The following is a 23598-nucleotide window of genomic DNA, read 5'->3' as shown; positions in this document are numbered from 1 at the left end:
GTTTAGGATTGGTGTGACTTCCATTTTCCATCTTCCTCTCCCAACATCCCAAAAGTGACAGCCCAGATGTGACATCATGTAATGTATACTGATATTTCTTTAATAATACTTACCACTTTTATAGCACTTTCCATCTAACAATGGCCCCATATCAAAAATTATATAGCAGAAACACAGTCTAATGAAGGGCAACAGCAATTTTTAGACTCATGGAAAGCCTTCCATATCAAGAGAAATTCAAATATTAGGGCCAAAAGAAAAGAGCGAAGATGAATAAGAGGTGACATAATAGATATACACAAAATATTGAACTGGTGTACAGAGATTATATCAGGAGCTCTCTTCGTGATGCACTGAATGATGCAGAGATCCTGAGGGAAAAATAGCAAGTGGTCATGTAATTTAATACTTTCTTCTTATGCATACTCACACACAGGCAGAATTAAGGTTATGCAGGCAACCTTAATTCTAGCATTTCCTAATTTGAGTGCCTGACTTTGCTACCAAATAGCTTTTTTTCATGTCATTATATTTGGACTGTACTATGTCAAGTTGGAAAAAGGCCAGCAGGTAATTCCGATTTAATTAAACGGGAAAGATTTAGCTATACTCTTGAAGAAAGATTTTAAGATATGGGATGTAAACTTAATTTATTTCAATGACTTGTTGTGTTTTAAAGTACTAAGAACAAAATATACCACTTAAGTGAATATAATCTCTAGATAAAATTAGTTTTACATGTCTTTCTGTGCCAGATGCAGCTGTTCCATGAATTTCTAATTGAATGCCATTCATAATGACAGTTTTCAAAAAAAAACAAAACCAAAACCTAAACCTTTAATTAATTTATGCTATTTTTTATATTGCCAAGTAATCCGTTTTTCTTACTGTCAAGTTTATTAATTGTAAACTACTATTAGGGTAACTAAGTTGCATGACACAGATTATTTGAATGGAGTTAATCATGTGTTGTTTGAAGAGCCTGTATTCTGAGACCCTGTTCTCAGAGCACTGGGAAGGAGAAAAATATATGAGGCTCAGAGGAGACATCAATACTTAAAGGGACAGAACACTTACAGAAAATTTCCTGGAAATTACATTCTCGTGACCACCTCTTCCTACAGCTATGCACCTGCTTCTCAGCTACAAGACAATGCTTCCGCCTTTCTGCTCTTCATACTGCTGCACGCCCTTTCCCTGAGCATTCAGACTAACAGATCTGTGAAGATACTATGGCTCAGAGGAGAGATGTTCCTCTGCTGCAGAGCAAATAAATACTGAGCATTGGTTATGTATTTGGACACGTTTTTAGAGTTTTTACAATACAATTAGAAGATTATCCATTGATTTCACAGTTAGCACTTCTGAATAATTGCTTCTTGCAGTGGATTCAGTGAAGCTCTGCTACATTGATTGAGTGGGGCTCTGCCACATAATTTATATGCTCCACAATATGCTGTGTCTTGCCTATAAGGATTGAAAAGCCAGATTTTTCCCAAGTTTCCCCCAATAAATCATTCATTGTGCAGATGCAGGTGCAAACCCAGGTTGTGCAGGTGCAAACCCAGCATTCAAACCCCCACTTCTGTCTACACACAAAACACGCTAGCTCGGATCAAGGGCCTCAGACCTTATGAGGGTAGAAAGTCTGAGCCTGAATCAAACTGTGGGGGGGACCCATGGTTGAAGCCCATTTGCTTTGCATTTTAGACCCAGCACCACTGGACTCTTGCTCTGGGATCCACCAAAAGAATTCCACAATCCCATGGGCTGACTTTCTTTGTCCTCTGCACAGTCAAGTTTTCACATACTGTCCCATGAGCAAAAGGCTAGAGCAGCCACGTTTTGCAGGGCACTAAGACTGGGATATGAGTGGTTGGACTCAGCCCCGCATAATACAATGTAGATGCTGGAGCCCCAGCTAGGGACCCAGGGTTCAACAATTCCTAACCTGGAGTTACCAGGGTACAACAATTCCTAGCCTGGGATTACAAATGAGTGTAAATGCTCTAGCCTAGGTTAACAAACTCAGAGCCTGCTAACTTGAGTTCTACTAAACCTGAACTTAATTGCAGTGTAGACATACCCTGAATGTCATCACAATCTCTACATGGTAGAGTGGAAGTGAGTTTTTTTTTGTTTGTTTGTTTGTTTAATTTATTTTGTTAATTGCCTGCCAAGAGAACGCAGTATACCTGAATATTTTTTGCCATTCTTGTTCCAGATGTTTGATGTAACTGAAGGGGCTCTTGGAACTGTTAGTCCGACACACAATTTTGAGCCACCTCATTATGATGGGATTGAAGCACTTACTATCGTTGGAGACAACCTTTTTAGTGGGTCCAGAGATAATGGAATAAAGAAATGGGATTTAGCTCAAAAAGACCTGCTTCAGGTAGTGTAAAATTTCTCATATAGCATGTGTATTTTGTTGTTTTATGCTCTATATTGTTAGTATGTATTCTAGTTTAATTGTTAAATTCAGAACTGCATGACAGAGCTCAAAAATGGTTAACCTTAAATTACATCTTTTTTTTGTCCTCAAATATTGCTATAGAATGTGTCATGCATTTATTTGCAAATGTGATATAAAGACATTGGTTTAATTGACACAGTTGCACTGAATTTTAAAGGAAGAAATGAAAATAATAAAAAAATAAAAAACAATAGAAGACATTTTAGAGAGAAGTATTGCAAGAATAGAAGGTAAATAAACTGATTTTTAGGACTTCCAGTTTTGAGATCATTAGGGGAGCCTGGACACTTAATCTCAGAGTTTACTTACGCTTTGAGGTTTTTTTGGTGGAGCCAGTAATATTTTGTTCTACCTAACATCTCAGCCACTTGGGAGCTCTGCAAATAATAAGTCTAACAATAATTTTATAACCTGATGGCATATATAATGTTTCTGGCAATAAAAACACCCTAACTTGTAATGTTGTATTTATTCTCATTGTGCACCGCATGTTTTAGCTCTGATCTTGACTGTCTTTGGTTTGACTGTTCCAGAGGGGAAGAATAGTGGAGTCAGCTAAAGTTGCTTTAAAATGTAATAGTGTTGGAAATTATGGCCCAATCCTGTTCTTACTGAAGTCAATGGGACCAGACTTGGGCCATTAGTTCACTGCTCTTGGTTCCAAATGAATGCTATTGGCATCCTCTCTGGGTGCCTTTTTGCTTTCTGAATCAGCAGTGTCTCTCCTCAATAAAGAAATAATGTGTTTTTAATGAGTGTTCCTCAAATCCATTTATAATACATATGAGGGAGGGGGGAAGAGATTTAGACAGTTTCACAGTTACTTAACTATTTCTATACAGCTTATAAGCATCTTCCGTATTTGTAGCTTTTGGTGTCATTTTCTTTAGTCTGATATTTTTCTACTGTTTCACAATTTATTTTATATGATTATCAATAAAATGTAGAACCTGCATGTTCAAATATACAATTATTCTGTAACTTCAACTAACTACTCTTGAAATTCAACATGTATGGGCTGAGCAGGTAGATATCTGAGTCAGTACTGTGCATGCTGGGGGGGGGGGAATTTCTTGCATTTCATACATTTCTTAGAATTTCATACATTCAAAATTATGTACAAATGCCAAATAATTCATTATATAAAAGCCGTGTGCTTAAGGAAAGCATTCTCCCTGTTTTACTGACAGAGAAACTGACACACAGAAATTGTGATGTTACCCATACCTCGGAAACTGGGATTAGAACTAAAAACTTCCTGATGCCTAACCCTATGCTTAATCGTGTAGCCAGCATGATTTGTGTGTCATTTGTTTTTCAGCAAGTTCCTAATGCACACAAGGACTGGGTGAGTGCTCTTGGACTGGTGCCTGGCTCCTCTGTTCTTCTCAGTGGTTGCAGAGGTGGTATTCTAAAGCTCTGGAATGTGGATACATTCACACCAGTAGGAGAGATGCGGGGACATGAATGTCCTATAAATGCTATCTGCACCAACTCCAGCCAGATTTTTACAGCTGCAGAGTGAGTTTGTGTTCTTATGTTTTCCATGCATCTTTCTTCATATGGAACTCAAATTCTGCACATACAAATTAATGTAAAGTACTCAGTGTGCTAGTCACTTCACAGTAAAAGCAGAAAAACAAGATCCATGCCCCAAATTGCTTACAGATTGTAATATTTATAAGGATCTTGGGCCATCCACTGCTAGAATCAGAAAATTCCTATAGACCAGGAGATGACAGAAGTATGACTTTTTGGGTTATTCTAACACGCACAATATGTGCTAAGCAGAAATTCTGAATGTGGCAACTCTTTATTGTCCTCCTTTGTCTTAATTTGAATACTCTGTTGAGTAATGCATTATTAGGCGGAAGAGAGAAATGTTGATGATTAGTGACAAAGGGTCAGATCTTCCCATTGTGCTCCCCTGTCTGAGAGCCTGAGATAGAAAGACAGGCATGTTTAGTTAGAAGCAACTGAGATGGAATCATTCCCTTACTCTGGTGGAAAAACCAAACATGCCAGAGACATGATGATGAACAAGAGAAGTATCTAATTCTAGAGAAAATGCAGAAGTCTGCAACAGAGCCCAAGCGGACAGCAACTAAGATGAGTGTAGAGCCTGCCAAGGCCAAAATTGTTAAATTTTGATGTTATTTATTGAGGCACCTGACTTTAAGAAATAATAGCTACCTCAGCTCATTGATAGGGAGCTGCCAGTGCTCTGCATTTATGAAAATCAGGCCACTTATACTTAGGTGCTTAAATATTGGCATAGATATCTAATTCTATGTATTTATGTTTGAAACTGTTAGCCATATACATTTTTGAAATGTATATCCTACATAAACCTGCTGAATGTATGTATGTTTGTTTGTTTAAATTTTAAATAATATTTGCCTCTCCAAGGCTCTAGGTACACACATCATTAATAACTCAATAAAATCCTAGCAGTGTTAATAATTCCAACAGGAACTCGGGCAGCCAGACACCTACAGAAACTCCCTTCTTCGTCATTGTGGGAAGCAAACCCTTAGCTTTTTCCAAAAGCCCATTTAGACAGATGTCACATGTAGTATGCCCAAAAGGTCACCAAATTTGGGCTATTTCAGGTCAAAGGAGGGAATGAGTTTCAGAGCCCTGCAGCTGACTCCAGCCTTTTATAAGGAAGGGAATATAAGAAGTGTGTATATGCATAAGATACTCTGTGAGGTAAAAAAAACAATAGTTTAGTAATAGGCGATAGATAAAGCTGATATTATTTACATCAGGTTCATATCTATATTAATACATTTTCACAGGTTATCTGGCTACTAACATTATTCAGATCTTTTCATTTTTCTCAAAAAGTGATATTATTGATATATTACTTAACATGTATTGCACATGGGGAAAGGAAAAATCCTGAAAAGCTTTTCAAGTCTCCTCTATAGGGATTATGTCATATCATTTCAGAATTGGGGGACTGAGCACTTCTTTATTTTGGCTGAAACTTCCTGCATTAGGTTAGCTGGGATTTGGGCCCTTAAATGGGTGCTTTTGTCCTGACCATGCAGGAAGAAAGATCAGATGCAATGTATATAGTTTAATTAGACCACAGCTTTATTCACTTGGCCTATCTGGGAATACCTGGCAGTAAATCATGCAGAACAGGTCACAATTCTTTCCTTAATTATTTCCATCTATTTGGGAGGGCTATTTTTTGGCCTTTCCTCTCCCAGCCTGGTCCCAGCTGACCCGCTGGTGGGACCTGACTGTCCTGCCCTCCCCTCATATGACAGTTAACTTTCCCTCTTTTCCAGTCCTCCTTATCTCTCCTTGTTGTACCAGATGTTAGGAGTCACAGCTTCCTTTTTCCAGCTTCCTTAGGAGATGGCTCACCCTAACTCCACTTCCAGCTCCTGTTTATCAAGGAGCTGTATCCTTTCTGTAACAAGTTCCTGCCCTGGATACCTGCCACCTACTAAGTTGCGACCTCTTGATCTAATATCCTTACCTACCTCACCAGGTCTCTGACATGCTGTGGGGAAGGCAAAACATCCATCCGGCCTCCATCAGTTGGCAGTGATGGAAGAATTCCTTCCCAGTCCCAAAGAAAAAAGGCAACTAGCTCAAGCCCATGGCAGATCATAAATTCCAGTTCTCCTCTGATCCCATGGGTGGTGGTGTGGGCGCTGCTGATCGGTAATTGAAAGAGATCCTTCCGGAATGTAGGGGTGTAAATATTCTCTCTCCCCCGGTGCATCTGGTAGGTCAGTCCCCCTCCCTGGTACCATCACTTCCTGTTTCCCTTGACTACACTCAAGTAAGTCCATCCCCCTTTTCTGTCCCTTGTAACCCAATGTAGCAGGGACCCTTAATGGTGCCCCATCCTACTTTTTCCTTCTGCCTAGACAAAGCATCACTTCATTCAGTTGTGGTGAGCACCTTCTCACCACGTGGTTCCTCCGTTTTTCTCCAGGCCTTCACCCCTTCCCATGTCCCAGCACTTTCCACTTTCTCTTAAAACAGCCTGACTTCTGCTCACTGCAGACTGAGTCCATTTAATTCCCTTCAATTTAAGCGGAGTTCAGCCCTTCACTTAACCTACAAACCTTTTACAAGCTCTTTGTTTTTTTCTAAAGGCAGGATTTAGCCTGCTCTTATTAATCTTTTATGAATACTTTGGTACATTGGTTCTCAGACTCGGGTCCATAGAGATCTGACTGTTTACATGGTAATAGATCTTCTCCAGTTTCCAGCTACTACTTTTTAATTAAAAGACTGCTAACTATAAAGGAAATACTGTTTAATGCTACTTTGCTAAGTTAGTAATTTCTGTAGTTACGATTGCAGTGTAGTGTGAAGTGCTGTGTTTGTATAGCACCTAGCATAATGCAATTCTGGTCCACAACTGGGACTCCTAGGTACTATGGTAATACAAATAATAGTAACAACTTGAATGGAAGAGGAGGTGGATCATGCTATGAAAAAGTTGGGTGGTATACTTGAGATATACACTTGAGATTAAGAATCTTATGCAGATGATAAATGACCCTGTTACTCAAGAGTGATATTGGCCTCATTTCACTAACAATATATTCCCCTGAAAGAAATACTTGAGTTAAGGAAACATCAGTCTTACAAACAAGCAAAAACCCTACCTGACTCTGATGCTGGTCTGAGGCCATGCTTATGTCAGGATCCAGAAATGTCTAGGACAAATAATATATATAGAAATAAATTGCCAGGCTAAATGTTTCCAGAAACTTTATTTTTCTTTTTTGCTCACTTTTTCTGTTTGATATCATAAATGTTTTACAGTGATCGAACTGTGAGGATCTGGAAAGCTCGCAACCTGTTAGATGGACACATATCTGATACTGGAGATGCAAATGAAGATATTGCCAGTAATTAAACATGAATTGAAATGATGGGCACAAATGAATACTGTGATAAAATGCTGTGCACTCTTAGTGCACTTTGCTGGGCATTTATTGGGTAAACACTGGCAATTGGAATAAACTAGAAAATACAGCTGAACCTAACTGGTAAATATGTGTTGTATTCTACTAGAATTGATATCCTTAGAACACTTGCCCTGTATACTGTATTTAAAAATAGCCTCTTGGTAATATGCTTGAGTCTCACTGATATATTTATATATATAATGGCTGGATTTGTGTGCATATATATATCACTTGTAATTTAAACAAACTGGAAAGTAATCTGTGCTAATGACAGTCTCCAACCTGTAACCTGGAATACATAAGATTCTACTGTACTTGACTCTCTGACATTCTGATGATCAGGTTGGTATCTTGGGATAATGTAGGAATGATGCATCCCTTACTAAGCCTTTAATTAAACAAGGCCTAGATTTGAGACTGTAAAAGGCTAGCTAGGTTGATGTTATAAAAGCAGACTGAATAAAATATCTGAGAAAGTTGTTAGCGTGATAGCCAGATACAGTTGAATAAAAAGTAACAGTGAATGCCATATGATTTGTGTTAATGTGAGCAAAAACTCTTGTTGACCAAAGTTGTGTAGCTGTGTATACTCTGTGCTCAGGCCTAGAACTAAATTGCTATTAAATTATGTTTTATTAGTTCTTTGCCTATATTCTGTAATGAACAGTATTTTTAATGTCATAACAGAAATATATCTTAATCTATTTTTCTTATGGACTTGTTTTTATCATCCCACATTTTCTTTTAACAGCAAATTGTCCTTCATTTTTATCTAATTTTATATGCTGCTAAAAATATTTCAGATACACTGTTTTGAAAACCTTGGCAGTGACTGTGAGAACTTACCACCTGTATTGGAAAAAGCTATGTAAATAGATGGATTGTAAAAAAGAGAATATCTTACCTTGTGCCTGTATGGATTTTAAAATGCTGCAGAGTGTGGATATGAGGATGTATAATTTATCCAGCTGCTCAAAATATTAATTTGTAAATTCTGCAAGTTTTAAAAGTTTCTGTAGATTCAAAAACAATGTTTGGACAGTTTTTGTTTGGGGTTTGGCTTTTTTTAAGGGGGGGATTTGGCAGAATATATCCGCCTGTAAATTGTAGCTTATGTCAGTGATGCTTAAATAAACATGTGAATGTGAATTAGTTCTCTGTGCATTTTTCTCCATACTGCCTATAAAAAATGTATTAGAGTACAATTGCTGAGACAAAATTTCACATGAAATATGCAGTTTTATTTTTTAATGCAATAGAACAGTGAGTAAAATATTCCATAGATTCTATTTCTATACTGCTTCATTGTTCTTGTTGCCCTTTATTATATGTGTTGCAATAGCTCCTAGGAACCCAGTCAAAGATCAGGGCCCTATTTTGCAAGGCACAGTGCATGCAGCCTTGTAACAAGGCAGACATTCCCCGCCCCAGAGAACTCTCAATATAAATTCTAGACACTACACAACAGGACAACAAAACAGACAAAAACTGACGTTTTCTGTTAATATGAGTGAAATGAATTTCCTAGCACACTAAATCAATTTGAAAAGCAGATGAAAATTCTGACATCTTGTCACTTAATCTTAATTTACTCTGAGACTTCCAGAGTAATAGCATTGTTTGAGTTAACAGTTATGTTCAGGCTGTTGGGAAGCATCACTTTACACTGGCAGTTTAAGAGCTCATTCTGACTACCGGAAGGGAACCTACTCAAAAGATTTAGGACCATATCACTCCTTCTCATGGTAAAACCCTCAGGTGGCAGTTGTGTGTGTATGAGAGTGTGCCCTCTAATGTCTGATCGACAGAGAGGAGAAGGCACCTGGTATTACCACCGTCAGCTGCAGCAGTTCATCTGTACCTTAAATTGTACTAGAGACCTGTGGTTTTGGAGTTTGAAAGGTCAGGATTCTAATTCCAGTACCCAGATAGGAGTGTGGATGGGTGGATGTGAGATTTAGACAGTTATCGTGTCATCTGCAGAGCACATTCACTACAGTAAGGCCCAGGAGACTACCTGGGGTCACACTCATGCTGTCTGACCAATATTTCCACTCAGTGGGATAGCTGATGAGGATATGCTGGGTGCACAGCCATGAAATCCCACAGGTTCTGCCTAGGTTCCGATGTATTCTGCTTGGCAGAGTAGAGGAAAGCATCCAGCCCTTTAGTTTTAAGGAATTTTTAGTTTAGTTTAGTTTAGTTTACTTTTCGTTACCAACTTGTTTACAGACTCTATCTTTATCCAGGAGACAAATCTTACCTGACATGCATAGATGGGCATTTTTTTGGTTACTCTTATGCCAGATATCAGTGTTTGGAAAATATTTGCAGTGTCTCAAATTACAGATATGCCCATGTAGCTGTCACAGTGTTGCACTATAAAAGGCTGACATCCTGTTGCACTAATTATGCCTGTCTAACCATGAAAAGAATCAAGGGTCTTCGGTTTTTTGCTGTTCTGCTTGCAGGTCAGTAGAGATTATATTTTTAGTCTGCAATAAAAAGCTTTCAAAAGCTGAATATTGTATCTGTGAACACAGTGTGGCTACACGGGGAATAGATCAGGCACTTTGTGGGAGAGCACAATAGAGGGAGAAAACTAAAAACAGGAGTAGATTTGGAAACCATCCCAGGCAAGGGAATGCTGCAACGGGAATAAAATGGGACTGGGATGTCTGTCCAGTGCTGCAGTTAGATCCTGATCCAAAAAGGCATATGTCTAACTCGGTGCACGTGAATAGTCACACTGAAGTCAATGGGGCTACTCATGCTAAAAGTTAGGCATGTACTTAAGTGCTTTGCTCTCTTGAAACCTTAGAGAGGGAAGGAAGCCCCAAGATAGATGAGCATAGCTCTCATTTATGAAGCTGGGAGTTGCACCCACTTATTCTAGAAATTAATTCAATCGAGAGTCTATTTAAGGGAGAAGGTTGGAGGGGACAGCATAGGAGTCCTTGCACACCAGGATCAGCTCAGCCATGTAATGTACCTTTTAAACAAGCAGCTGATCCAGCATGTAAGCATCAGTATTATTACATTGGAGAAAATGTGGTTGCACTCAGCCTCCTCAGAAAATGCTGCTGCTAGGCATCACTAACCCAGCTTCTCACAAACCTGGAATCAGAAAGAAAACATTCAGGAGAATTTTTTCATATTTATATTTCAAGGTACTTATTTTCAATATCTGTTTCCATGGAAATTAGCTTGAAAAGCCACCAGTGGGCAGCAAAAGCTCTTATTAATGTCAATTGCTGATTCCCAATTCCAGCTTCTACTAACATTTTCACAGAAACAGGCCAGCAAGCCAATAAAAATGAGGTAACGGTTTTAAAACGGAGACTTAAAAGAAAGGAGGGAATCTTCTTTTTATTTTTCTAGTTGTTCCAACCTCATTTGCACCAAAACAGTTAGAAATGTGTCTGGGAATCAGCAGCTGAATGAGAGAACCTACTTGGGTATTTCAGCGGCTGAGACTTACAAAGGCTGGTTTTCAGAATCAGCTATGGACTGTGGGTGCTTCAAACTGGCAAGGGAAATTAAATTTTAAAAAATTTTGACACCTTAAAGAGTCAGAAATCTTGCCAGGGAGCCAGTTTTGTCCTTTCCTAATGCCCATTTTATAAAGCATTTCAGTATGCAAATAAGTTAGTATGGCTTTAGACTGAAAAAAACACTTCGTAGACTGACACCTGGTTGACAGGTTTGCTGCTTCTGTGTATTAAGTCATATCTGCTGGCTGAAGTGATTAAAAACAAGCCTATGTTGCATGTTAGATGAACCAGCATAGCTAAAATAAAATGAGCTAGGTTCATTCATACATAGAATCATAGGTCATCTTGCCCAGTCCCCTGCACTCAAGGAAGGACTAAGGAATTATTATTAGTCATTATTACGAACAGGTGTCAGGAGGCTTTTTTGAAAGATTAGCCAATGACACAGATTCCGCCACATTCCTACACAATTTGTTCCAGTGCTTAACTACCTGGATGTTTAGGAAGCGTTTCCTAATGTCCCATTTAAACCTCCCTTCCTGCAATGTAAGCTTGTTGCTTCTTCTCAACTTCTGAGGATAGGACAACAATTTTTCACTCTCCTTGTAACAACTATTCATGTACTTGAAAACTGTTATCATGTTCCCCCTCAGTCTTCTCTTCTCCAGACTAAACAACCCAATTTTTCAATCTTTCCTTGTAGGTCATGTTTTTAGGCCTTTAATCGTTGTTGCTCTTCTCTGGACTTTCTCCAGTTTGTCCACATCTTTCATCAACGGGGTTACTGTTTTGCATTCAGGTGCACGTGTGCAAAGCGACAAACGTCAAAGGGGTTGCACATTTGCTAGTGGGGACCAGAATTTGTAACCCAGGCAACTAAATGAGGTGTAAGTGAAGACCTAAATTTGGCCTATGGAACATTTATTGTTGCACATTGATTTGACTCTGACCAACATGTGAGTTTTGCAGGGCTGCCTGGTAGTTTAGGATCCAGAAAATTGTTTCCTTTCCCGTAGACTCCTCTGTCTCTCTTCCTGCAGATATTTGAGGCAGTTCAGATGTGTCCCTCAGGCCTGGCCAAACCGTTTCCACCTTTGCACCAGATTTGTCTCCAGCAGTGGAAACTGCAGTGTCAGCAATCCTGCTTTGTCCATTGCAGTTCTAGTTTTTAAAGCAGATTTTGGGGCATTAACAAGCAAATCTCCCCTTGCTCCCCTTAAGGAAATGACTTTTTAGGAGTTTTACTCCCCCAAACAGGGCCACCTGTTGAGCTCATTCTCTCACTTGTTTCTGCCTTCTTGCAACATATACCAGATGGAGCAAGTAAAAGGAAGAGTTGCTCCTTCCACAAAGATCCCTAGCAAGGGAGTTTTACCATAATTGCTTCCAGCCCGTAGACCCTCCCAAAATTAGTGGTAGGGGCTCAGCGTCCAGGCAGCTGATTGAAGCCTTTGCATCCTTCCTACCAGCCAAGACTTCTCAACAGACATCTTCCCAAAGACCGGTCAGTACTCTTCATCTTTCACGTGGTCTGCAAATTGGACCTTCCTCATTGAGAAGGACTCTTTTTGGGTGGTAAGTTCTATACTCCCCTGACTCCCACAGGCCAACCCATCTCTAAAGGGGAAAGCCCCAGAGTTCCATCCCAAGTTCTTAAGTGGGTAACTGAGCCTGCGAATAAGGAGTCTTGGAAAGAAAAATTAGGAAGAATGCCAGAGGAAGATTTGAGCACTCATACAAAAATTTGTTTTTATTTTTCAAATATATATCAGATGAAAAGGAGTCATTGTCTTCTCATGTCCTTGTCACAAACTAGATGTTTTACCAGAACCATACTCAAGCAATGGCTCTTTCCATTGCTACAGAAAGGTCCTCTTTCGTACAAGTCTCCCCAAGGAGTTGGCAAATGAGCAAGTGCTCCATGGTCTGTACTTCATCCCATTTGCATATATTCATGTCGTTAGAGTAGCCCCATTTGATCTGCCAGTTTGCGTTTGTAGGCAGTGCAGGCATTGCCATGTTGACCATTGTATATCAGCCCCTCTGAGAAGGTCTTCCTGGGGTTCCAGATCTATTTCAGTGTGTCCAGATGCACATAGTCTTTCATTCCATAACCTCAGTTGTGCCTTGCCAGCTGTCATACCCAAACGCACAACACTGGACATAAAACTCTTTTGTGATTTAAGGCCTTTGGTTACTCCAGTGTGACCATATAGTGGATGCCTTGGGTCTTCCATCTGCCGTGATCTTTCCCTTTTGGCTTACTACCTTCTTCCTGATATTTGATGGTACAATGCTAGCCAGTAAATACAGGGTATCCTTTGGTGTTGGATTTAGATATCCTGTTATTCCATGACAGCTGTCGTTTAAAACAGGTCTAGTTTCTTGGCATGGATGGATCGTTCCCATGCTGGACATGCATATTTTGCTCTGTAGTAGCATAAGGAAATAGCAGTGGTTTGCAATGTAGCTGGGTTGGAATCCCACTTTGAGGTGAACAACTTTTGGAGGATGTTGTTGCGGGCTCTGACTTTCCCTTTTGTTTTCTCTACATGTGCTTTAAAGGAAGGGGTTCAGTCCAATGTCAACCCCAGGTAGACAAGGTTTGGGTGATTAGCCAGTGAGATTCCAGCCCAGGTGATGTTTAGTTTCTGCTTGGGGGAGGTGAAAAGCAATCACCTGTATCTTGGTCGGTTTGGCACGAAGCTGGTTCTTACTGTAATAAGCTCAGAGGTTGATAAATGCACATATCAGTCTGTTCTTGATGGTGGCAAAATCCTTCTCCTGTGATGTGATGCATAGATCATCAGCATATATGAAGCGCTTCATATTGATCAGTATGGACTGGTGTATATTGGTGTATATGTTGAAGAGAATAGGGTAGTGTGCTAGCACCGGTGGGAAGCCATTTCATTGTCATCTCCAGTGGCTCCATTTCTTGCACATTTCTACATAAAAACATCTGTTCTCCAGAAGAGATCAAATAAGCTGAACTAGATGGTAGTCGTGCATCATATCATAGACTTGGGCGAGCAGATTTTGGTAGCTGACTGTGTCGTATGTCACTGATAGGTCTACGAACACAGTGCCTGTTTCGTCCCTCTCTTGAATCCATCTTCTATATGCTGGGTGATATTTCAGTATTTGACCTGTACAGGACTTTCTTGATCTAAATCCAGCTTGTTCCATATTTGATGCTGTTTGATATGAGGTGAGAGGCGACTGAGAATGAAGCATATGTAAAAGTTTGTTCTCTGCTGTAGTGAAGTCCAAGAAGACCTACAAGGCTGCATAAAAAGTCAGAATAACTTTCATTTCTACCTGCAAGTATACCAGAGGTATCCTTATTCTAAGGGTAAGGCTTGGTCTTGGAACACCAGCAGGAGGCCCAGGCTTGGATGCCAGCCTTTTAGTCTGGGGAAACACAGGGAAACATGGTAAAGGTCAGAAGAACTTGAAAGCATCAACTTCCTAGGAGTGAGAATGATGAGACTGGCTCTTGGAAACTTCTAGGACTGTCAGAGAGTTGATTATATCCTCTTTCAATACAAAACTGCAGCTGTAGCATGCATAAATTGGCAAGAGGACACACAAAGCTCAAATCTACACCAAACCAATGCAGATCCTTTCCTGTGTGGAAAGTCATCTAGTCTCCATCAGAATGGTCTGCACAAAGGGGACACTGAACACAAAGCTGTCTGGTGAAATTAAATATTCATCAGATAGATCTTCTTGTGTGCCCCCTGAATCCAGAAGTGGATTCCAGTTGATGTACAGGGAGCTCAACTGCTTCCCTTTGTTGGATTTATCTGGATCCAACTAAAAACACAGCGGTATGAGCCTCTTCCCCTGGGAAGCAGGCCAAATGTCACTGGGAACAAACAGATGGCTGTAGTTCACTGATGCCCAGTCTCTCTCTTTCCTCCAGCTCTTTTGCTCATGGTTTAGAAGATAAAGCAGGAGGTGTCAGATGGTTTTATCACATTGTCCTAGAAAGCTGTGGCACATTCAGATCTAATGCAGTAGATGTTTGAGACATCTACATTTTCCTGCATCTCCTAACCCAAGACTCTTTCCTACATCCCAAACCAGACTACTGAAAAGGACTTGATAGGTGGAAGGTACTGGGGTAGTTTGACAGGGAGTAGAGAAGGCAGAGAGGGGTTGCATAGCGTGACTGAGAAGAGAAGAGTTAAAAAAGAATGTTATGCTATCAGAGCCAATATACAGCTCCAGTTAAAGTGTTCAGCCACCATCTCATTTTAATTCCTGTGTCCTTAATACCAAGAAAAATACAGCAAATGTAGGAGACAAAAGGAGAGTTGTGGCTCAACAGGATATTGTTCAGAGATTTGTGAAAGGTCAGATATCTTTAGACACGCTTGTTAATGGATTATAATGAGCACTGATAACCTCCTTTAAAAGAGCAAAGGAAGTGGAAGGCAGGAATGAAAGGAAGATTGTCTTGGGTCGTTGCTGACAGTCTCTTTGGGGAGAGTCTTCAGATCCCATTTTGAACTTCAAGGGTTCCCCCTGATTTCCCTCCCTGTCTCCCCAACAGGTATAGGTTACACCCTCAGTCCTAAGACTCCAGCATTTCCAGGAGAACACTGCTTATTCTGAGCATTCAAACCTTGTACTTTAGGAGCTTCTTACTGTCAGAGACCCCCCTCATGCCCAGCGCCCAACCAGCTTCCTCCTGCAGCAGCAGAACCGCGTACAAATGTGCATACTCTAGCTTCTCCCTCCCCAGAGGGGCAGCTCCCATTTCTCTTATATAATGTATAGCACCATTAGCAAAAATATGTACCGTAATAAACAAAGATTCAAAATTATTCAATATAAACAATATTAATCTATTTATAAAATATCTATTACAGGGACCCCACATGTACACTTATCTCAACCCTGCTGTAAGTTAAATGCCCTTCTCACTGAGGAGAATATTTTGGGCTACCCTCAGGAACCCAAAACCTCTGATCCTGAATTGATGAGGGTGTTTGCTAATGATGTGGGTGAGATTATCCATAGAGCTCCCTTATTTAAGTGAGTTAAGCTCCAAACAAACCCTGATTTATTTTTCTTACTCATCTCACTACATATTAGCAACATTCAGTATCACACCCTAGGATGGCCATGCTACGGGAGGTTTCAATGTTTGTTTGTCTATGGCCAGCTGTAAATTCTGTAGCTGGTTATGGTCACACCAACAGTTCTAGAAAATCAAGGAGGCTGCATGGTGTAATGCAGAAGGAAGAGGTCATGAGTAAACTCAGGGCTTTTATTCTTGTGAGAAACGTGACTGTGCTTCACAAAAATCACATCACCGCCTATTAAAAGCATTCAATAGTGCTGGCGAAGCATCTTTAATACCAGCTGTTGCTATTTTCCCCACAGGGAATGGCTCAACCTGCGCATGTGACAGTGTTTGATTCAACAAGCTTAATTACCCATTTTAAAGAGAAGAATGAAACCTGTTGAGACTCTCCATGGCTAGAGTCATTCATGCCTTGTCCAAACTATAGGGCCAGATAGAAAGTAATCCAATGCCAGGTCCTAAGAGCCTTTGTTTAATAAACTATGGGGGAAGGTTTCTTTTCTTCAAACAACATGAAATTGGTGTTGAATAAAGTGCTTTATTTTGGTGCATCCTCTGGGTCAATATTCTGACCTCATGCCTGTAGATGGAGCAGAAAACTGAAAGATTGTGAGCTCAGCCCACTCTAAAGAATTTCTGTCTGAGCAACCCAGTTCATTTCCTGTCTCTAAAACATGGAACAAAAGATGAAGCTTTAAGCAGTCTTGTGTTTTAAGCTATTTTCTCCCTGTGTGCTCATTTTAGGGCTACCTCCCACTGTTGCTGTACTACTGCTGCAGCAACAGCAGCAATAGTGGGAGTATTTATAAGAACAGCCATACTGGGTCAGACCAATGTCACATCTAGCCCAGTAGTCTGTCTTCCGACAGTGGCCAATGCCAGGTGCTTTGGAGAAAATGAACAGAACAGGTAATCATTGAGTGATCCATCCCCTGTCGTCCAGTCCCAGCTTCTGGCAATTGAGGGCTAGGGATACCCAAAGCATGGAGTTGCATCCCTGACCATCTTGGCTATTAGCCAATGATGGATTTATCCTCGAGGAACTTACCTAGTTCTTTTCTGAACCTTGTTATGGTTTTGGCCTTCACAACATCCCCTTAGGAATGAGTTCCAAAGGTTGACTGTGAATTTGTGAAGTACTTCCTTTTGTTTCTTTTAAACTGGCTGCATTTTCATTTCATTGGGTGACCGCTAGTTCTTGTATTATATGAGGTAGTAAATAACGCATCCCTATTCATGTTCACCACATCATTCACGATTTTAAAGACATCTATCATATCCCCGCTTCATCATCTCTTTTCTAAGATCAAAAGTCCCAGTCATTTTAATCTGTCTCTTCTTATGGAAGCTATTCCATACCCTTAATCACTGTTATGCCCTTCTCTGTACCTTTTCCAGTATCTTTTTTGAGATGGGATAACCAGGACTCCATGCAGCATTCCAGGTGTGGGTGTACCATGGATTTATATAGTGGCATTATGATATATTTTCTTTCTATCCCTTTCCTAATGGTTCCTAACATTATCTTTTTTGACAGCTGCTTCACATTGAGAGGATGTTTTCATAGATCTAGCCACAATGACTACAAGATCCCTTTTTTGAGTGATAACAGTTAATATAGATATAATTTTGAATGTATAGCTGGGATTATGTGCATACTTTGCATTTTTCAACATTGAATTTCATCTGCCATTTTGCTGCCCAGTTACCCAGTTTTGTGAGATCCCTTTATAACTCTTCACAGTGTCCTTTGGACTTAACTATCTTGAGTAGTTTACAAATGTTGCCACCTCATTGTTTACCCTTTTTTCTAGATCATTTATGAATATGTTGAACAGCACTGTTCCCAGTACAGATCCCTGGGGGGCCCTTATATTTCCCTAAACTTGCAAGTGTAGACGATACTTAACTGTTATTCCTCTCCAACATCTTGCTCAGGAATAAACTCAGAAATCCTGGAAGGTTTTGAAGTGAATCTATAATCTCATTCCTCATTTTAGCATTCTGTATTTTAAACTGCTATCAAAAATCTTTGCTTGTGAGAGGCACATATGAATATTATCATGCACACATATTTAAATGGAGACAACTAGCTTGATAGTATAATCAAACTACATGTGCAATAAGGTTTTCAAGCTTTTGAGAATGCAATAGTCCACATTTACATTTTAGATACAAAAGCTTTAGTCATTTTAAGATCATATTTAATTTTCAGAATTAAATAATCACAAATACTATTGCAGTAAATGAGAATGTCTTTAATTATGATTGGAAAATTAAGAGTAGATGTTCTACCCCTTTTCTAATATTTGATAACCGTCACTTGTTGTTAACACCAGAGAATCCAATTCTTGCAAATCCCTCTTCACATGAGTAATCCTATTGATTCCAGTGGGATCACTCTCCTGGGAGAGGAAGTGCAAGATTGGATCAAAAGACATAGCTAGCTAACTAATGTTCTGTTTTGTAAGGTTATGAGGATGACTAGCTATTAATTTTGGGTTCTTTAGTAATGACTAACTATAATAATACAAACATGGTACTAATAGTAGTAAATATACATCAAATTCAATCATTAAAGTGAGACAGAATTTTTAGCCCTTGTTTAAGGGAAGATCTCAGTGCAGCCTTCACTATGGAATTGTTCCTCAAGCCTCCATAACAATTCTATTTATTGCTTTATCCACTATTTATCTTCTAATTTGCCTTCAGACAAATATTTTAAATTTACTCCATCTTCAGCTGAAAACTGTAAGCACTGGGCAAAGTAACAACACATAGCTGCCTACATACAAATAATCATAGGAGGAGGAATAATTACAAAGGCTAAAAAAAAGAATCCACTGCTGGGTAATAAAAATAAAGCACATTGTCTTGAAGTCTAGAATGAACTATATTCTCTTGATGAATAGAATGATGAGTACGCTGCTCTCAGGTCCCATCAATCTCAGGAGTCGTGTTCTAGCTCCATCTACACAAAAGCAAGTTGCATTATTTCATGCTGAACTCTTGTGTGTTTTTGGTGCTCATTGTCTGTTTTTTTTCCTGGTTTAGTGTTAGCTCAGCCTTTTCACTCAAGCTCATGTCCAACCACTATCTCCGAGGACCTTCGGCAAGACTGTCATCCAGAACCTGGAGCTACTGAAACTGCCTGCCTAAGCCGTGGCTGCCGGTGGTGTGAGACTAGTACCCCATACATTCCATTTTGCTTCTATGACTCAAATGAAGATGTAACTTGCCCTAGCAACATTCCAGTTCAGAAACGCATTGACTGCCATCCTCAGCTAGGTGCTTCAAAAGAGAACTGTGAAGCAAAGGGCTGCATATGGTGTTCTACAAAAGTCTCCAATGCCCCCTGGTGCTATTTCCCAGAAGATGACCCATATGGGTACTCTTTTACCGAGAAGCCACAAAAGACAGCTAAAGGCTGGAGGTAAATGTCACCATTGCTTGTTTAAGTCTTTAATCATTCTTTATGCATTCACATTTGGTTGGAATGCCCAAAAATTATATACATTTTGGATTCTGATTCTAGAATATGTTTATAAATGCATAGGCATAAATTTTCCCCTGGCCCCTTTTGTAGAGTAGTTAGGCCTTCCAGGAGAGGGCACAAGTAGATGCTGTCTAGCTGAATTTTAGAAAAAGAAAAATCCTTCCTTGCCCACTCGGATGATATCTATTGATAAATTCATGGTTTATTAGTGTTCTATTCCAGAAAGGTTTTGCTATTGGTTAATAGAGCAGAATCCTTTCCATGGTTGTACTTTGTATGTGGCTGTTCTTGTGCATGAGCACTTTGGTATGTGGTAACTAAGTGTGTTTGTAGGTTAAATCTGAAGAAACGTAATACGATGTCCCTGTTTGGCAATGATATTTCTCCTGTTGCCATGGATGTGGAGTTCCAGACGAAAGACAGACTCCGGTTTAAGGTGTGTATTAAAAAAAACAATGTAATTTAGTCCAAATAACTTAAGCTAACTAACCAACCAACAACTCTGTGCCTTGATTTAGATTTATGATCCCAATAGCCAACGATTTGAAGTTCCACTCAAGATTGAGGCGCCATCCACTGCTGCTGCTGAGACCAACTATGACATCGAGTTTATAAATAATTCCTCCTTTCAGTTTAAAATCATAAGGAAAAGCACAGGAACAGTGCTGTGAGTACAAGTATATTAAGATGGTTTTGTGTAGAAAATACGTAAGACAGGATGAGAACTATTTCTCATACATTATTGCTTGGTTTAGCATGGCAAAGAGAGAGAAATGATCCTTCCCCTCAAATATAAATTTTGTGTGCATGAGCGTGTGTACACACACACAGACACCTAGTAGATTAAGCTGTGTCCCATTATAAAATAGTCCTATCATAGTACTTACTGTAACATAAATATATACATATGCAACAGTCAATTACTTAAATATGCAGGAAAGATTGGTCAGAGGATCAAGACCTGTTCCTTGTCAAATAAAAATCTAGCTGGCACTGCATGCTGTATGTATGCAATGTAATAAAATAGTGCCAATAAACATGACTAGTGAGTTTGGAGGTCCTGCATTTCTATGTGCCCAACTTGAGACATCTTAATGGGGCCTGGTTTTCAGGAAGTACTAATCACTCACACACTGAGAATTAAGCTCCTGTAACATATCTTAAGTGGAACACACATGAACATTAGTCAAATTTCAAAATGTAGGCCCAAGAAAACTAGAGAAATAGTGATAAAACAGTGCAAAAATATTAATTGAATTGTACAACTAGTGCAGTATATTTTATTTAAGGAAAAATGTCCGTACAGCAGCAAACATCACAAATTTCATGTTGTCACTTTCTAGTCAGTCTCACATCATAAATCTCTTTGCTTATTTTCCACTTAGTGCTGGTTACCAAGATATTTGTATGGAGAGAGTAACTTACTTCTTTCTAATTAGTGCGTTCTTCTTGCCAGTTTTGTTTAGTGAGGTCACAGTCCAGTGTTAGTGACATCATATGCTTGGTTGTGATGATGAATTATGATGTCAGAAACTGCACTGTGATATCACTAGATGATTCAGGTAAATCATATAAATATGTGTACCCTAGGAAGGAGAATGTTGGGAGAGAAAATACAGAAAAAGTTTGTTTCTGCTTGTAGGAATTTTTATGTAAAGCCCAATTTTCAGAATTTTGTTGGAATGTGGCTTTGTTTTTTTATTAATAATTCTGTAAAAATGTACACAAAAACTTAAATCTGATAAAACAAAAAATATAAAAGCCCATTTCTTTCAGATGTTATTTGTTAAACAGATTCAGAATTTAAACATTATCCTGGCAAGAAATGGAACATTCCAACTTACGGAGAGGACACTGAACATTTTCAAAAAATGTTTGGTTGTTTTCACTAGGGGTTATACCTTCTTGTGTCTCATGTCAGAAATTTCTTGCTGAGAATACAGTTTATAAAAAAAATTTGAGTCTGCAGACATAAGCACTGGGCTTTATTTTTAATTAGCTAGACATTCTTTTAAATAGATATCTTGTAACAACTTTTACGAGCTTCACTGCTGATTTTGTAAAGCTTTTCTTTTACAGGTTATTGTAAATTAGTGTTCTATGTATCTGTGAGATAGCAAAAATTGCTTGCTTTCTTATTTAGACTTAATGGCTTTGTGTAGATAGCAGGTTCCAGTTAAAGATCCAATTTTCCTTTCTTTGATCCAAGAGATTTTTGTCTTTGTAGCCTTTTTGTGGTAAGGACTGAGTGAGGCTCATTAGTTGGAATTATGAGATGCGAGGGGAATGCTTACTGAAAAATTACTACAAGCTGGTTCATAATACCTTTCCCATTCTTCCTCTTCCTCCCTCCCGCCCCCAGTACACTCTCCACGCACAAGAATTTAGTCACAGTTCTTCAAAAGCGTCGATTAATTTTGAGGGTCTCAATCATTGGTTCTCAACTCGAGATACCTGGAGACTGATTTTCGGAGGTGCTGAGTGCACACAGTTAAAATGGGGGCTGTGGGTGCTCAGCAACTATGAAAATCAGGCCTATTTAGCAGGTTTTCAACAGAGCTCCAACACTATAGATTGCATTGTTCTCAGTGGGAGCTGCTGAGAGCTAAGGGCTTTTGCAAATCAGGCCCTATCTATCTAAAATGGGACTCTTAAATATAGTGCTTACTTTTGAAACTTTGAGGACTAGTAGCAGTGTAAGCTTTGGGAGAGAATGGGCTGTGCTGAAAGGAGAGGCAGATAGAGGGCAGCCTTGGCCAATATCTGTATCAACAGTTCAGATTTCGGTATAAATCCATTGCTGTTAAAAATTGCCATTGGAAAAGCATATAGTGTTACCACAGGCAAAGAAGTTCTTCTGAAATCCACCCAATTAAAAAAAAAAAGATTGTGTTAATATTGCACATGATTAATGGTTTTATCCTGCAACGGAAGACACTGCTATTAATGAAACATTATCATGGCCACGACTGATGTTTGCACATAGTATGTGAGAAAGAAAAATTGTATGTTTCTGGGAAACGGCACAGCAAGTTGATTATAGATGGGAGGGTCTCGTTCCAACAGGGATAGATTCCTCTCACAGCTGTACCCCATTTGTAGCTGAATTCCCTGCGTGATTAACAAAAAAAAACAAACAAACAACCTCTTCTTGCATCCTAGGTGATCTAAATGAGTGAATTTGGATGCTGATTAGTATCTTTGTCCCAATATAGGGATTTACACTCACCACTTCCATTAGTGTTCATGAGAGCTGGGTGTGTATACGCCTTTCAACATGTTAATTTACTCCATGCTTCCCGATCTGGAAGCCATGGTGTTTGCTATTTGTTTGATAGTAGAGGCTGTGTCTACAGCAGGGACTGTTACAAAATTATTTACACTGAGGTTGGCACCAGTGCAGCTGGAGCAGTGAGAGGCGCAGCGGGAGCCCTAGTGTATAGGCAACTCCTGTTGCTTCTGGCACTTTTAGCACCATGCTATTTAAACCTGCTGAAAAGCAGTTTTACCAACACAGTGGTAAAAAAAAAAAAAAAGGTCTGGGCATATGGGAACCATCTCTCCAGAGGCAACATGGGTTTAACTGAACCAGTGATAAAATCTTCCTAATGCAGACAAGGCAACAGAATCCAAAATGGTTAAAGCAACAAGCCTATAAATGGAGCAATCAGTTCATTGTGTCCTGTCCCTTTTGCTGCAGGAGTCTCATGGAACAATCATCAAACAAGCTTTGTCTAGGAAAATTGCTTATTGCTGATGATTGGTGTGAGCAATAGGTGCAGCTGAACTGGTGCTGAGCATAGTTTATCTGCATGTGTAGCCAAGGTCAGAGCTGCATTCTACACAGTTTCAGAAGCCATGATTAAAACCCATTTCTAAAATTATACTGAACATTATTTGGCCATCGCTGTTAAACTTTGCTGGGCAGCTGTTGCTGACACCTATAGTTAGCAAGGGGTAATTTTCTTTGTCTATTCAACACTACACTGTGAACCAATGTGTTTCTGTCCTGCTGACGCAGCCTTGCAGAAAACCGTGTTACCAAAGCTAGTAACTCAGCCCTTCCCATAGACCCCTCTATTCAG

At 39.5% G+C, this 23598-nt stretch overlaps 2 protein-coding genes across 10 annotated transcripts in view; both read left to right on the top strand.

Moving 5' to 3' along the window:
* Positions 1 to 8574, top strand: part of KIF21A (kinesin family member 21A) — a 131192-nt gene extending 122618 nt beyond the window's left edge. For all 9 annotated transcript variants that reach the window (XM_067564423.1, XM_067564421.1, XM_067564427.1 and 6 more), the window contains 3 exons: positions 2225 to 2395; positions 3798 to 3997; positions 7280 to 8574. In XM_067564423.1, coding sequence (XP_067420524.1) covers positions 2225 to 2395; positions 3798 to 3997; positions 7280 to 7373 — 465 coding nt within the window. In that variant the 3' untranslated portion in view covers positions 7374 to 8574. The remainder of the gene's footprint in view (positions 1 to 2224; positions 2396 to 3797; positions 3998 to 7279) is intronic.
* Positions 8575 to 9855: 1281 nt separating this feature from the next.
* Positions 9856 to 23598, top strand: part of LOC137163705 (sucrase-isomaltase, intestinal-like) — a 101659-nt gene continuing 87916 nt past the window's right edge. The window contains exons 1-4 of the mRNA XM_067563987.1: positions 9856 to 9896; positions 19072 to 19450; positions 19847 to 19949; positions 20032 to 20180. Of these exons, the coding sequence (XP_067420088.1) occupies positions 19872 to 19949; positions 20032 to 20180 (227 nt within the window). The 5' untranslated portion in view covers positions 9856 to 9896; positions 19072 to 19450; positions 19847 to 19871. The remainder of the gene's footprint in view (positions 9897 to 19071; positions 19451 to 19846; positions 19950 to 20031; positions 20181 to 23598) is intronic.

The sequence above is a fragment of the Emydura macquarii genome, unplaced genomic scaffold (genome assembly GCF_026122565.2).
Source record: "Emydura macquarii macquarii isolate MOO-44397 ecotype Brisbane River unplaced genomic scaffold, CSIRO-AGI_Emac_v2 contig_2636, whole genome shotgun sequence".
Classification (NCBI taxonomy): Eukaryota; Metazoa; Chordata; order Testudines; family Chelidae; genus Emydura; species Emydura macquarii.
Note: the sequence above shows the minus strand (reverse complement) of the source record. Positions and strands in the feature narration are given on the sequence as shown.